Raw genomic sequence first — 16,770 nt, 5'->3', positions numbered from 1 at the left:
GATGAGAATACAGTTGGTGGCTCATCACCATTTAAATAACTGACATTCAGTAGATAAGGATAGACCCAATCACCAAAGACCTCTTAGAATCAGTGAAAACTACAAAAAAAAATATACAAGATAAGGGCCCAGTTTAGGTAAGAAGGCAGCCAAGATGCTAGGCTAGATCTGGACTAGAAGCAGGGAAGGGTAGAGGGGAGAACACAACGATTTTTTTATCATATTTCTCCCCCATGGAAAGTGAATATGAAGGGATAAGTGATTTGCCCAAGGTTACCCCCAGTGGTAGGTAAGCTCACTAATGTTAAAATTTAGTAACGAATATTAATAATAACAAGAAATGCCCTACTGGACATGAGGGCCAACAAGTGCTACGATTTTTTCTACAGAGGACACATGGAATCATCCATCCTCCAGTTCCCAAGTGGAGGCTCGGAGAGGTCAAGTACCACTGTCACACAGCCCGGAAGTGATAACGGAGCCGGAGAAGACAGACTTCAGAGGCTTGGTGTCTGTCCTTCCGTTATCCTGCCTCAAGAACCCGGTGGGATTCGTGCTACCAGAAGCCCAATCCACGGTGGCACAAGTAGGTCAAACCAGCACAGGCTGAAGCAGGAGAATCACCTGGCTAATCGGGCCAACGAGAGTGACAGAAAATACCCCGTCTCAAAAACACAAGTGGCCAGGAGAGGCTGGCGCATCTCGGGAGTAGGACTGGGCTCTCCCAGGTCTGCTACTTGACATCCTGGGGAACCTGAACAAGCTAATTAACCTCAGATCACTCACTGGTACTCACTGGAAGCAGCTAATGGCTAACTGCTGCTTCAGAGAACTGCCACATAGAAATAAGATAAAATCTTTAGTGCAGCCACTAGGGCTGTGCTGGGCAGCTCAGCATGGGCCCAGCAAACAGCAGCTGAGATTGGTTCCTTTGGCTCTACACCCCACCCCACCCCCACCCCCACCCCACCCCCACCCCCACCCCCATTCCCATCTCATCTGCATGCTCTCTTTCCTCTTCCTGTGGTCTCGTGATTCCTGCATCTGCCCTGGCCTTCAGCTCCTGTATTCTGTACTTGATAACAAGACCAGTGCAAGTGCATTGTGGCTGCCGTGTGCTGGCGCTGTGTCCTACATTTGCATTACCTCATAGCATCCTGGGAGACAGGAACTATTATTAGTCCCACTTTATAGAAGTTCAGTTTCCATAGCAGACACAGGTCGTGCCTAGCAGAACTGTTGTCTGTGACCACTAGCCACTCAAGGTTTTAACCCCACATTTCCAGATCCCTGAATCCAGAAATACTTTGTTTAAAAAAAAAAAAATGCAACTCTCATGTGCCTGGGGACAGTAAGCCTGAATACACATTGACACCCCCACACACCACTCCTAAGTGACTCTGAGAAATAGGATTTTATGACCTGTGCTCTAAAAATTAATTTGTCTAACCGCAGAACTCATGTGTCTCCTGCCTGACCTTGACCTCAATATGTCATCATACGATTACAATGTGTAGCTGTGTCTCCTTTCCTGACCTACTTCCATTTAGGACTCCCGTCTCCCGTACTAGGCCTGTCCTTATCGACTTGCTGGTCTCCTTCCAGCAGCAAATCACAGCCGGAGGGCAGACTGTGTCTGCACTCTTGTGGTGGTGTCACCAGTGCAAGGACAGCCCATGGAGCTCTGTGAGCAGACGCTAGATCAATTAAGAATCGTCTGTGGGGGCTTTTAATTCATTCTTCTGTGTCTCAAGTGAAGTTTAAGCCCTGTATCTGTACTGCATACATGGTTGCATATCCAACACCCTGTACAGTGCCCTTCGCCAGGCACTAATAAGTTGTAAACAACCTCCCCCAGCTGTCTCCCACACTACTTCTTCACTACTTGGCTAGCCTATCTAAAATGGCCTCCAACACTTTCCCCTGGGCCCCTTCAATCTCCAACCTTAGTCTTGGTTTCCTCATATTATTGCTGTGCCTCCTTAATATTGCTATTTTTGTCTTTGGGGTTTGGTGGTGGTTGCTGTTGTTTAAGACAGGTTCTCATTCTGTTGTCTAAGTCTGCCTTGAACTCAGGATGCAGTCTGGGCAGTCCTCCTGCCTCAGCCTTCCTGAAGCTGGGATTACGAGCACGAGCTACCACAGCCTCTGGCTTATCACTCTGGCTTATCACTTCTCATTTTATATGTTTAATCACTCGTCTCTTCCAGGCCAGAGCCCAGCCCCGGTCTATCTCCAAGTTCAGAACAGGGCCTGGCACACAGGTGATCAGTCAGGGCTGCTAACCGACAGAACACTTGCAGAAGACAGCCTGAGGGACACAGTTTACTGCAACAATCTTCATGTCCACACTGTGTAACAAACAATACCTCATAAACTCTCCTACAGTCGGGATAAAAAGAATATCAGAAACAGATCTTCCTACAAATGATAGATCCATTGAAACCATCTAGCAAAATGGTGGGTTGGAGGGAAAAGCATTTTCAAAGCAAAGATGTTTTCCCTTTTCATTTTCTTTCTGTATTTATTTATTATTTTTATTTATTTATTTATTTATTTAATGTTTGTGCATACACAATAGCTATCTTCAGACCCACCAGAGGAGGACATTGGATCTCATTATAGATGGTTGTGAGCCACCATGTGGTTGCTGGAATTTGAACTCAGGATCTCAGGAAGAACAATCAGTGCTATTAACTGCTGAGCCATTTCTCCAGCCTCCTTAGTATTTTTTTTTTGTTTGAGACACATTCTCACCATTTAACCCTCCCTGGTCTGGAAATCACTATGTTCAAGGTCACCCTCTACTGATTATATAGTGAGTTAAGACAAGGTAGGATACATGAGACCAGTTAGGTTTTTTGGTTGGTTGTTTGGTTGGTTGTTGGTTCGTTGGCTTTTTAAGCTTTAAAATGTGGTTCAGATGATTACAGAAACCATAAGACAGTGTCACACACCTGCACTCCAGCACTCTGGAGGCAGAGATAGGAGAATCGTGAGTTCAAGGACAGCCTGGGTTACTCAGTGAGACCTGGTCTCAGAAAGTTAAAAAATAAAAAAGAAAGTGAGCTAGCAGGGCTGGACTGTTCTTCCAGAGGTCCTGAGTTCAAATCCCAGCAACCACATGGTGGTTCACAACCATCTGTAATGAGATCTGATGCTCTCTTCTGGTGTGTCTGAAGACTGCTACGGTGTACTTACCTATAATAAATAAATCTTTAAAAAAAAAAAAGAAAGGAAGGAAGGAAAAAAGGAAGGAAGGAAGGAAGAAAGGAAGGAAGGAAGGAAGGAAGAAAGAAAGAAAGAGAGAAAGAAAGAGAGAAAGAGAGAAAGAGAGAAAGAAAGAAAATGAGTTAGTTACAATGGTATCAGCTGGTGTGAAGGTTTCGGAAGCTTGCTTTCCAAGTACCATAGGGCAATGCTCTGCAAGGATGGCAATGTATAGCCAGCCCTAAGACAAGCCACTGGGTTAGGTTTCTAATACAGAGAAGTAAGGAAAGTCTAATTCTTTCGTCTAAACACTACAGCCCAGCTTGACAGTTTTGACACCCCCCCCCTCCCAATACCACTGTGTTCTGGATATGTGACCTAGTACAAGTCATTTCTGTTCCAAGATAAGAATGGTGAGTGTGTGTCCATGGGCTTGCTGTATGGCAGAAATTGACTGGTGCTACCTCAGCGCTCGCTGCCTCAGTCAGAGGAGCTGCGTGCTGTCTCCTGTCACAGGCCTCTCTTACCTTCATCAGCCGGACCTTGGCCTGCACTTTCCCGTGGTGCGGTTGGTCCCGTCTTCGCAGTGCTCGTGGAGTCTTCGTTGCGGTTGTCATATCTACAGAGACCTGGGACTGTGCTACTGAGATGGGAAAGGGTAGACAGAAGGTGAGGGTAGATACAGGCTGGGACCAGGTCCCAGAGAGTGCTATAGGCCCCAGCCCCAGGCCCCTCGTTACAGATTTACCATGTGACTCAGACAAAGGATGAAACTGCTGACCACAAAGAAACACCTAGCCACAACCTGGGCATGGTATGGGAAGGGACAAGGCCAGGAGAATGCAATGGCAAGATGTGAGAGGGATGGCTAGCAAGACCCGACAGCCAGGGGTGGAACCCCTCCCCAAGGCCAACCACACTCTCAACCAGAAAGGAAGTCAAGTGTAGTGGTTTGCCCTGGAGTTATCTATATTTTGATGCTAATTCCACTGCCCCAAGGACACGTACGTGCCTAGTCCCGTACTCAGGACTCAGGTGACTTCACCAGAACCTTCTCCCCATTGAATCTGTAAAATACAGGTGAGGGGCAGGTACAGGATAGGAGGAGGCCTGTTGTTGGATGAGAAGGAAGGGTGGGTGAGAGAGAAGTTTGAAGGAAGATGAGGAGACTGGAACGGAAAGGAGAAGAGACAGGAGAGAGGGAGAAAAGCCGTGGCAGGAAAATATGGCAGGTGACTTTAAGATTCCACACTGTACCTTTACAGGTTGTTACGAATGTTTTTAAGGGATGGATGTGTATTGGGCTTTGTATGTTTAGGTGGGCAATTATATCTTATCACTTGGAGCTAAGGTTATTGTGTTGTGTGTTTTTTATGTGACAGTTTGAGTGTAGGAAAATGTGCGGCGGCTGGAGACACTGGGCCACTGCCGTGGAGTTGGGATGTGTTTCCGCCAAGATATCTAGCAGATATCTTGGAGCACTGCGGTGTGACCTAACTTGGTAAAAGACAACTATACTTTTTCTTATTCTTTATATTTTTACAACAACAGTCAAGAACCACCGCGGCCAACATCATCCCCACCACAGCCAGGCCTGGTTGTACCCCCTTTAGTCCCATTTGGGAGGCAGAGACACCAAGACCTCTGTGAGTCCAGGACAGCCAGGACTACAGAGAGAGACCAATAAAATAAAGAACACGGGCCCATACATATACAGCCATCCAATTAGACAAGATGGATGAAGCAAAGAAGTGCAGACCGACAGGAGCCGGATGTAGATCGCTCCTGAGAGACAGAACCAGAATACAGCAAATACAGAGGCAAATGCCAGCAGCAAACCACTGAACTGAGAATAGGTCCCCCGTTGAAGGAATCAGAGAAAGAACTCGAAGAGCTTGAAGGAGCTCGAGACCCCTTATGAACAACAATGCCAAGCAACCAGGGCTTCCAGGGACTAAGCCACTACCCAAAGACTGTACATGGACTGACCCTGGACTCTGACCTCATAGGTAGCAGTGAATATCCTAGTAAGAGCACCAGTGGAAGGGGAAGCCCTGGGTCCTGCTAAGACTGAACCCCCAGTGAACGTGATTGTTGGGGGGAGGGCGGCAATGGGGGGAGGATGGGGAGGGGAACACCCACAAAAAAGGGGAGGGGGGGATTAGGGGGATGTTTGCCCGGAAACCGGGAAAGGGAATAGCACTCGAAATGTATATAAGAAATACTCAAGTTAATAAAAAAAAAAAATGAAAAAAGGGGGGCTGGAGAGGTGGCTCAGTGGTTAAGAGCACTGACTGCTCTTCCAGAGGTCCTGAGTTCAAATCCCAGCAACTACATGGTGGCTCACAACCATCTGTAATGAGATCTGATGCCCTCTTCTGGTGTGTCTGAAGACAGCTATAGTGTACTCATATATAATAAATAAATAAATCTTTTAAAAAATGAAGAAAAAAATAAAGAACACGGCCCTGCTGTTTTTCCAGCCCCTGACACAGGGGTAGCAAGAGCAAGAGGAGGACAGAGTGTCAGACAAACCCAGATGCATGCTTTCCCCACCTGGCTGGAAGAAAGATCAGGTGAGGCAGGCAGGAAGGGCTTTCTAGTAGCTCTGTCATCTGGAAGGCCATGTCATCTCCTTCCCTCCTATAAGATATGAACAGCCGTGCCTGCCTCATAAGTGGGTCATGAAGGTTGGGTGTCACTTTGCCCTAAGGTGCTTGACATAGGACCTGCCACACCTTCAGGGCCCGATACATGCTCCTAGTTACTGTCATAGTAACTAGTACTGCCACAGGCTAGGGATCACTGCAGCTATGCAGAACTCCAGTAGACCATCTCTATGATACTAGGAGAGGCATTTCAGACAGAGTGGAGATGCTCAGGACCCTGCTGGGGCTAGAACTCGATTGGTACAGTGCTGGCCCAGCATGCACAGAGCCCGGAGTCCTTAGTACTGTGTAAACTGGGCATGGTGGTCCTAGTACTCGGGTGGTAGAGGCTGGAGGATCAACAAATTGGAGGGCAGCTTAGGCTGCAAAGTAAGGGATGAAGGAGATGAGGGGGGAAAAAAACCATGCTTCTTGTCAGATGATTCTGTACCAACCTGCAACCACCACCCACCTGCCTGTCTCCAGCCTCGATCTCTGCCAACATCCCTACTCCACGTGCAACCATACTAAGTATTTAACAGATCAAGATCCTTAATTCTGGGAAAATTTTAGTATAAGTGCTGAGATGATAATATTATATATAATATATATATATATGTTAACTTTTTTGGTAGATTTTTGAGACAGGGTCTTGGACAAGCTACACAGCCATGGATAGCTTTCTCCTAATCCTCCGGCAGGATTAGGGTCTGCTTCTCAAGTACTGGGATCCCGGACATGTGTTAAACTAAACTATTGGGACTTTAGAAGAATACAAGATTACTCACGTGCACAAGTCTGGTGTCAGACATACAGAAGTGTTGCGTTTTTGTTTGTACCTTGTTGGATTATTTTTTTGCATGTGCAGCTGTGTTTGCATGTATGGGAGCAGGTGCATGTGTGTGAGCATGCGTGAGAAGGCAGAGGTGGACATCAAGTGTTAGACTCATTAGCTCTCCACTTCATTATAGTGAGGGACATCTCACCTGAGCTCTCACCAGAGCTCACCAATCCAGTCTTCCTAGCCGATACAGAAAGGCAGACCTTGCTTGCTGGCTTCCAGCCTAGTTGAGAAAACTTGTTCCCCAGGTTCAGGGAGAGACCCTGCCTCAGATGGGTAGGCAGTGTGATAGAGAACACTTAGCACATGCGTCTCCATGTTTGCACACAACTGTGTGCATCTGCCCACACATTCGTACACACAAAAAATATTAGTAGTCATCCATTTTTGAAAAAGAACAGAGCTGTGTTTGAACGTCGTGTATCTCATCATTTTGGAGTGGGATGTCTTTCTACAAGCCACCAGCAATGCATGCCTGTTCCAGCCTTTCCTTATCAGCATTGGGTGTTGTATGACTTTTCCTAGGGGCACCGATGACAAACCAAAGGAATGATTCTGCCCAATTCTAGCTTAGGGAACCTGTGAGTTTATTGGAGCTGCTTACAGGAGTATGGGGATGGGGGTCACAGGAGCATGAGTAACTCAAAACCCACCCCAGCATGGGTGACAATTCATAAATGCTGTATACCATAGTGCACTGGCTGGTTTTGTGTGTCAACTTGACACAAGCTGGAATTATCACAGAGAAAGGAGCCTCCCCTGAGGAAATGCCTCCATGAGACCCAGCTGTAAGGCATTTTCTCAATTAGTGATCAAGGTGGGAGGACCCAGCTCATTGTGGGTGGTGCCATCCCTGGGCTGGTAGTGGTTCTATAAGACAGCAAGCTGAGCAAGCCAGGGGGAGCAAGTCATTAAGTAACATCCCTTCATGGCCTCTGCATCAGCTCCTGCTTCCTGACCTGCTTGAGTTCCAGGCCTGACTTCCTTTGGTGATGATCAGCAATGTGGAAAGTGTAAGCTGAGTAAACCCTTTCCTCCCCAACTTGCTTTTTGGTCATGATGTTTGTACAGGAACAGAAACCCTGACTAAGACACATAGCATATGTGTAGAGGTCAGGGGACAACCTTCTGAAGGTGGCTCTCTCTTTCTACCTAGAGATCGAACTCAGGTCCTCAAGCTTCTTGGCAAGCGCCTCAACTAGTTGAGCCATCTTGCTAGCCACTCCACCCCACCCCACCCCCGATTTTTTTATTTTAAAGGATTCTGTTATTCATATCTTTCTTCCCTGGATTGAGCTATTGGCATAACATGTAACAAATTCCACACTTGGTCATAGGCCTTGTGGTGGTTTGAATATGCTTGCCCCATGGGGAGTGGCACTATTAGGAAGTATTGCCATATAGGTGAGCTTTGAGGTTTCCTAGTGCTTAAGCTCCACCCAGTGTGGAAGAGAATCTCTTCTGTGGAAGAAAGTCTCCTCCTGGACGCTTTCGGACCAAGAGATAGAACTCTTGGCTCTTCCAGGTCCAAGTCTGTCTTCATGATGCCAATGCTTCCCACCCAGATGATGATGGCCTGGACCTCTGAACCTGAGTCAGCCCAAATTAAATACTGTCCTTTATAAGACTTGCCTTGGTCATGGTGTCCGTTCACAGCAGAAAAACGCTAAGTCAGGAGGTGTGAACAGGTAGACAGGACACCAAACAACAGACCAGACACATTATTCTAACCAAGTCTAGCCACTGGAACCAGAGTCTTCTAGGGTTACTTGAAGGAGGAGGACTTAAGGACTAAGTTACAGGAGCATGCATGGCAGAGATGACTCGAGCAGCTGTATCTCCCAAAGCCCACGCCACGCGTGGATGAAAATTCACAAAAGCTGTGTTCCTGGAGCTCCTTGTTTGCAAACAGCTCTGCCATATCTCTCTGGGCAGCTAGAGGAGGAGCCTTGTGGCTTTTTTCTTTTTTTTTCTTTTTTTTTTTTCCTTTTCTTTTTTTCGGAGCTGGGGACCGAACCCAGGGCCTTGCGCTGGCTAGGCAAGCGCTCTACCACTGAGCTAAATCCCCAACCCCGCCTTGTGGCTTTTTTATTTATTTTATTTTTGTGGGTGTAATTATTTTGTATAATTTTTCTTTTTTCTTTTTATTGGGTATTTTATTTATTTACATTTCAAGTGTTATCACTTTCCCAGTTTCCCCTCAGGAAACCCCCATCCTATCCTTTCTCCCCACTTCTATGAGGGTGCTACCCCACCCACCCACCCACTCCTACCTCCCTGCCCTTGCATTCCCCTACACTGGAACATCAAGCCTTCCCAGGACCAAGAGCCTCTCCTCCCACTGATGTCTGACAAGCTCACCCTCTGCTACATATGCGGCTGGAGCCATGCGGTCCCTCCATGTGTACTCTTTGGTTGGTGGTTTAGTCCTTGGGAGCTCTGCGGCTTTTAAGGAATATCCTGAGCCTTATAACTTTACTTCCTGAGCCCTGTTAATTTCCTTTACTTCCTGAACCCTGTGATTTTCCTTTACTTCTCCCTCCAGGGTTGGGGAATGCTTCTATTGGGAAGAAACAGCTACACAACCCAGAGATGGCTCTTTGAATCTCAAGCTGCTCTTCAACTCATTATCTCCTGCCTCAGCCTCTTGAATGCTAGGAGGATTACTATGTGCACTACCTTGCCTAGCTTGCAATGGTCCTTTTTCACAATGAAGATGCCTAAGGCTCTGAAAGATGACTCTTCCAAGTAAGTGAACAGCACCGCCAAGATGAGAACACACATTTGCTCAAACCAAGCCCTCAGAATTCCCCTGGAAAGGTTAACAATGATGTGCTAAAGATGACTCTGTACATTCTCCCAGACTGTCTGTTCCCCTCCTGAACATAGAGCCAGACAGTTCCCAGCTTCCCAGTTAGGGGTGGTCATGTGATGGGAGTTACAGCTCCTGGAAAGAATACATGTGGTATATGTTCTTGCTCTCTCTTTGGTCCCTGACATTAGACTTACCAACCATTAGATCAATGGGGTGAAAGGAGCCCACATCTCTGAATCATTGTATAGAGCAGACCAGCTCCGCACCATACTTCTACAGATGCATTGCTGGGAAATGAATTTCCACATCAATACCTGAACATCGAAGGCTTTTTGTCACACCAGTTAGCCTGCCATAGTATGAATGGTGTGGCAAGGGAACAAGCAGCCACTACAGCTTATCCCCAACATCCACAATCACTCCCAAGAGCCTCTGCCCACCTGGTTGGATTTTAGTGACACTCTTCGTTTTCCTTTTGCTGTGGCCTTTGGCTTGTCGGAGGGGAGGCAGGGTGGATGGCTTCAAGTTCTTCTCTGCCCCCTGTTAGGGAACACAATGCCATCATACATAACAGAGTCACAGGGTTGATGGGTTCAACTCCAACTTGTCCTTTCAGGGGATCCATATCCTGGAGTAAGTGACCCCACATGTGAACCTCTAACCACTAACTCTCTGAGTTGGTGTAAGAATTCTGAGAAGTATTTGTAAGGCCTGCAGTGGTTCTGTGACTACTGGCCATTGCTTTTGTCTGTTTTTACCAGACAGCCAGAACCAAGGCTACGAGGTACTAAGAAGCTGAAGAAACAGAAAGCAAGACCCACCCTCTGGCAACCGTAGCAACAGGGAGCAAGCAATTTGATTCACTGATCAGATCGTGAGTGGCCATAAGTGAGGTTCGGAGGCTTGCTCTGAGCTTAGCATTCAGGCCCAGAGTTCATCCATCCGTTATCACCATTGGAGTTGAAGGCAGGTAGAACACAGGGTCATGGAGATCCTCCCCCACCACCTCCCACCCACCTGTCTGCCCCACCTCTCCACCCCACACACCACCCCTAAACTCACCGAACTCATATGTACTTGTAACTTGTGCCCTGCGAATTGAGTTCTAGAGTTGATGCGTCTGGAAAGAGTTGAGGGGAGGTGGGAGAAGTGCCATTATCCCCAGCCCAAGCAGGGATCCAGCAGCCCCACTTTACCAAAGGACACCAGGAGCTGGAGCCTGGAAAGCAACCGTTGAGGGATGGAGCCCACGCATACGCTTCCCCCTCCCCAACCCCCATGCTCTCTGCTTACTTCTGTGCCATTGGGGAAAAGAATCCTGATTCTCTAGGTACAAACTGACTCCAGATACCCGTGAGGCTTCTGCCACCTCTTGTCTCAGAATGGATCCCAAGGAGACCAGGCCGCTTTCCGCTAGCAGCGTCTAGTCTCCAAGGAAACGCAACCTTGGAATGCGGAGGGAGACTAACCTAGCCAGGCAAAACCGCAGAGGCCCCGCGGACTTTCTAACATTTTCAAACAGTCTTTTCTTTACCTCCGCTTTCATCCAACTTCCAACACTTGTTTCTCGTCCTCACTCCTGATTTTGCTTCCTATTTCATTGAGAATATCGTGGAGATTAGAAATCATGACTGACATGTTCATCTCACTGACACCCCCACACACACATCCTCCGTCCTCACCCCCACTCCCACCCCCCCGCACATACACTTGTCTCCTGCATCAATGGATCAATCACCACCCAAACTCTTACTCCAAATCCCATACACTCCCATTCTTTCAAAGATGTCTGACCAGAAGGAAATCAAGCCAGCCGACTTTCCATCATGGATGGGAGGGAGGATCCGAGAGGGAAGAGAGGAGATGCGAGAGGGGAGTTGGGGGTACATATGATCGCGGTACATTCTATGCATCTATGAAACCCTCAAAGGATAAGCTGGGGGGCGGGGCTAGGCATATATATATACATACATACATATATATATATATATGTATAATTTCTACTAATTCAACAACGGCTGGTGTGAACAAAAAGTCCAAGAATCTAGAAGTTGCTAGGTCCATGAGGCTGGATGTCCCAGCTGGTGCTGGAATCCCAAAGTAGGCATTAATGTCAGTGAAGGAACAGACTTGTTAGCAAGGGGACAGCAAGCAAAGAGCAAAAGCTTCCTCCTCCTCCAGGGTGCCAGCAGAAGGTGTGGCCCAGATTAAAGGTGTGTCTTCCCTTCTCAAAACCCAGATTAGAAGCAGATCTTCCTACTTCAAATTAAGCAAAGAGGGCTGGAGAGGTGGCTCAGAGGTTAAGAGCACTGACTGCTCTTCCATAGGTCCTGAGTTCAATTCCCAGCAACCACATGGTGGCTCACAACCATCCTTCTTCCCGTGTGTCTGAAGACAGCTACAGTGTATTCATATAAATAAAATAAATCTTTAAGAAAAAAGATTAAGCAAAGAAAAAAGAATTCCCTCACGGTGTGCCTGCCCTCTATTTTTGGAAGTCAGTTAATTTCGAATATAGTCAAGCTGACAACCAAGAGTAGCGGTCATCACAAAGCACTACCGTTTAAAAACAAATGCAAAAGAATAATATAAAAATCTCCAGAATGGGGGTTAGGGATTTAGCTCAGCAGTAGAGCTCTTGCCTAGCGAGCACAAGGCCCTGGGTTCGGTCCCCAGCTCCGAAAAAAAAAAAAAAAAGAAAAGAAGAAAGAAAAAAAAATCTCCAGAATGCCAACAGAGAGATTTTACTGTAGAACACTAGGGCAAAGCTCCTAACTTTTCCCACCCTGTATAAATCATAGGTGCTAGCTAGCAGGACTGTTGGGGTCTGGGAGTCGCTACACAAAGCATGCATACACCAACCTCAATTAAAGAACAGTTTATTAAATGCACACCATAATACTGGGCATCCAGGTCCATGAGAAGGAAGACCTAACTGTGGCACTGTTGCTGTAATTATTAGAATATTATCTTTTATCCTGCCCCAGTGCCTGCTCCATAGAGCCGCGTGGCATTAGCTGGTTCGCTCATCACAGCGGAGGCCAGTTCTAGGGCACCACACCATGCTACCCAGAGCTACTCTCTGTCCCCAGTGGTCTTTCCACCCCTGTTGCTAGCCGAATGTCTTGGCCACCCTCTCCTGGCTGGCTCTCTGCGGTGAACCCTGCTCACATTCCCTGCAACCCGTTAAAATCAAGACTCAAAAGGCTTATAATTTAGCAATCAGATTTATATGTCAAATTCTCAATCTACAATATGTCCACACAATGAACTCAGAGCCAATTGATGATATAAACTGCCCACCTAAATAAGGTAAATAACCTATAAAAATCCATCCCTTAAGAAATATTCATGGGCTGGAGAGATGGCTCAGTGGTTAAGAGCACTGACTGCTCATCCAGAGGACCTGAGTTCAGTTCCCAGCAACCACATGGTGGCTCACAACCATCTGTAATGGGATCCGATGCCCTCTTCTGGTGTGTCTGCAGACAGATACAGTGTACTTATATAGAATAAATAAATAAATCTTTAAACAAATATTCATATCTACCTGTGGCCATTTAAGGTCACATGGATCTGGGTTGTCCTCTGTCTCCATCTTGACTCTCCTCCTTTTTCTCTTCTCCCCCACTTTACAAAAACTGTCCCTGTCTTACTTTTTGCTGTCCAATTACGGGTCTCGTCTTATATTTTTGGTTGTGAGCCTAGCCTTTAACGGCTGAGCCATCTCTCCAGCCCACGGGTCTCGTCTTAACTTGTGCCAGCCCCCACCTGCAGATAGACATCAACCTGCATGGCACCAGTCTGTCCTCATGGCAGGCTTTCTATATAAAAGACCAGGTGCAAAAGTTCGAAGGCAAGCAGTGAAGTGGAACTGCACTCTTGTCTAACTAGACAAAGTATTATCAGCCATCTTTTTTTTTTAAGATTTATTCATTTATTATATATAAGCACACTGTAGCTGTCTTCAGACACACCAGAAGAGGGCATCGGGTCTCCTTACAGATGGTTGTGAGCCACCATGTGGTTTGAACTCAGGACCTCTGGAAGAGCAGTCGGGTGCTCTTAACCGCTGAGCCATCTCTCCAGCCCCCTATCAGCCATCTTTTAACGTGATTGGTCCTGAGTGAGGTAAGGAATGGTGGACGGGTGTGAACGGGGACTTCAGAACATTGAAATAGCAGAGCATGAGCGACTCAACCATAACTTTTTGGATTATTAGTAGCATTCTTCAGGGTCAGCCTTTGATAATGACTTCTGGAAAGTGGAGTCTAAAAACCCGAACTTAATTTCACCTCGAGCAAAATAGAGACTGAATACAAAATGGCTACAGTTATGTTAAAAGGAGCAGGTCTCAAGAAGGACATGGCAGCACTCGCCTGTAACCCCAGCACTCTGTGGATGCAAGCAGGAGGATCAAGGAGTTCAAGACCATCTTTATCTACAGAGCTGAGCTACGTGACCACTTGAGATCCAGTCTCAAAGGAGGGAGGGAGGGAGGGGATGAGGGAGGGAGGGAGGGAGGGAGAGAGAGAGAGAGAGAGAGAGAGAGAGAGAGAGAGAGAGAGAGAGAGAATATTTTAAGTGGGATGCCCACCATAGTAGACAAAAGAAACTATTAGAGGAAAAAGTGAAGAACCTGGGTGTCCTAAATACCAAGGTGTGCCTGACAGCCCCCAGAGAAATGGATAGAGGAATCACTATACCAAGTGTCTTCATTTTTAAGGCCTATTGTACCACGAGAACTCACCAGTGCAATGAAGTTAATATCTACTAAACCAGGCAAAAGGCTGGTGCAGTCCACAGTCTGTAAAGGGGCTTACCATCAAACCTGACAACCTGAGCTCTATCCCAGGACTCTCAAGGTAGAGTGAGAAAATCAACTCCCAGAAAATGTCCTCTGAGTATCACACTATGTTACACACAAAATGTAACACACACACACACACACACACACACACACACACACACACTGGCCAAGAAGAAAGGTCTATTTGGAGTTTTGGGAAAAGCTGTAAACACTTTAAAGATAGATAGATAGATAGATAGATAGATAGATAGATAGATAGATAGATAGATCAATGTGATTTCAGTGGTTAAAAAGCTGTGGCAGGTGCCAAGTGGTGGTGGAACACACCCTTAAATCCTAGCAGAGGCAGTTAGATCTCTGAGTTGGAGGCCAGTCTGATCTAGAGTGAGTTCCAGGATAGCCAAGGCTACACAAAGAAACCCTGTCTTGAAAACAAGCAAAGCGGGGCTGGGGATTTAGCTCAGTGGTAGAGCGCTTACCTAGGAAGCGCAAGGCCCTGGGTTCGGTCCCCAGCTCCGAGAAAAAAAAAAAAAAAAGAACCAAAAAAAAAAAAATCCGAAAACAAGCAAAGCAAAGGAAGGGAGGGAGGGAGGGAGGGAGGGAGGGGGGGAGGGAGGGAGGGAGGGAAAGAGGAAAGAAGAAAAAAGAAAGAAAAGAAAGAAATGAAAATGTGAGGTAGAAAGCTAGAGATGGCTCTAGGCCTCTTGCAGAGGACTTAGGTTCGATTCCCAGCATCCACGTAGTGAGTAACAACCATCTCTAATCCTAGAATTCCTGTCCCAGGGAACCCAACATCATCTTCTGACCTCTGCAAGTACAAACATGCATATGACCTACATCCTTACACACCAGCAAAACACCTATATACATAAAATAAAAACAAATCTTTAAAAAAGAAAGAATGCTGAGGCAAGAGAATGGAGTTTCAGGCCAGCCTATAAGTCAATCAATCAATCCAGCCAGCCAGCAAGCCAGGCATGATGAAGTGTGCCTGTAAATTCCAAAACATGGGAAGCAAGTGAAGGAGGGTTAGGAGTTCAAATCACCCTGAACTGTGAGTTTGAGTCCACCTTAGTTTATATGGGATTCTGTATCAGAAAGAATAAAAGTAATTAATACATTTTAAAATCCATTGCTGAAGCCCTCATTATAAGGTTGGCTGAGTTACGGCAAAGAGTCAAGTCTCAGTCTCAGAGGATGTCAGCGGTTAAAGTAACGGCATTTATTGGCAAAGAATGGGATCCTATAACTTGGGATGGGGATGGATGGGAGGACCTTATTGAAGCTGAGACCTTTGAATCCTCAGATTCTCAAGGGTTTACCTCACCTGAGCAAGTAGTGCCCTCAATCCTGCCTCTTGAAATAATGCCTTTCTCACATGAGGAAATTAAGCTTCATTATCTAATAAACCAGTGGTGACTTTCTTTGAAGAAAATGCCAGGCAAGACAATACTGATGTTCCTCAGGGCTCACCCAACAGTTTCTTCCAGACCCATAACCAGACTCAAGGAAAGCAAGAGCCTAGAGGAGAAGTAGAAAGTGTAGTCCACGAGGAAATGTGCTACACCACTAAGGAGCTCAATGGGTTTGCTAATTCATTCAAGCAGAAGCCTGGGGACTATGTGTGGGGGTGGATTTTAAGGGTGTGGGATAATGGTGGAAGGAACATCAAAGTAGAGCAGGCTGAGTTTATTGACACGGACCCTCTGAGTGGAGATTCTAGGTTTAATACGGAGGCTCCCAGAGTTTAAAAAGATGCTGAAGTTTGTTTGAATGGTTAGCTGAGGCGTTTATCAAAAGATGGCCTACTGACAAGGAACTGGAGATGCCTGATGTTTCTTGGCCTAGTGTTGATGAAGGGATTTTAAGGCTCAGGGAAATGGCAATGCTAGAGTGAATACACTGTGTGAGAGCTACTCCTCCACCAGGGGAAGGCCCAGAGAGCATGCCCTTCACCAATCCTGTAAGACGCAAACTGGTGAGAGGAGTACTGGCACATTTGAAGAGTTTCGCTCTTGTCCTTTTCCTTGTGCTTGGAGTGCTGCTGCTCAATTGGATGAATTAAAGGCAATGGATTTAATTGGGCCCCGAGGTAACAAGGACCAGGTGACAGCATTGAATTGCCAGAGACAAGGTGATTGTAGTTATAATGGACAGCATAGACAAAACATTCACAATGACCTAGCCCGTAATGGTCAGCACAGGAGAGGTGAACTTTTTTTAAGTATTTTATTTGTTTATTTATTTACATATGTATGTATGTATGTATGTATGTATGTATGTATGTATGTATGTATGTATGTATTTAAAGTACACTGTAGCTGTCTTCAGACACACCAGAAGAGAGCATCAGATCTCATTACAGATGGTTGTGAGCCACCATGTGGTTGCTGGGATTTGAACTCAGGACCTCTGAAAGAGCAGTCAGTGCTTTTAACCACTGAGC

The 16,770-nt window shown here is 46.4% G+C and overlaps 1 protein-coding gene across 8 annotated transcripts in view; it reads right to left on the bottom strand.

Moving 5' to 3' along the window:
* The window catches only part of C3h20orf96 (similar to human chromosome 20 open reading frame 96), a 30,632-nt gene that overhangs the window by 7,128 nt on the left and 6,734 nt on the right, over nucleotides 1-16,770 (bottom strand). The window contains exons 1-5 of one of the 8 annotated variants that reach the window (XM_006235249.5): nucleotides 11,309-11,390; nucleotides 11,049-11,106; nucleotides 10,577-10,634; nucleotides 9,955-10,054; nucleotides 3,738-3,853 (exon numbers count right to left, since the gene is read on the bottom strand). In XM_006235249.5, coding sequence (XP_006235311.1) covers nucleotides 3,738-3,853; nucleotides 9,955-10,054; nucleotides 10,577-10,585 — 225 coding nt within the window. In that variant the 5' untranslated portion in view covers nucleotides 10,586-10,634; nucleotides 11,049-11,106; nucleotides 11,309-11,390. Of the gene's footprint in view, nucleotides 1-1,034; nucleotides 1,104-3,737; nucleotides 3,854-9,954; nucleotides 10,055-10,576; nucleotides 10,734-10,807; nucleotides 10,976-11,048; nucleotides 11,107-11,308; nucleotides 11,391-16,770 lie in introns of those variants that run through there. The other 7 variants (NR_172649.1, XM_006235247.5, XM_063284406.1 and 4 more) reach the window with 7 other exon arrangements.

Source organism: Rattus norvegicus, chromosome 3 (assembly GCF_036323735.1).
Source record: "Rattus norvegicus strain BN/NHsdMcwi chromosome 3, GRCr8, whole genome shotgun sequence".
Lineage (NCBI taxonomy): Eukaryota > Metazoa > Chordata > Mammalia > Rodentia > Muridae > Rattus > Rattus norvegicus.
This window is presented reverse-complemented; position numbering and strand designations above follow the sequence as displayed.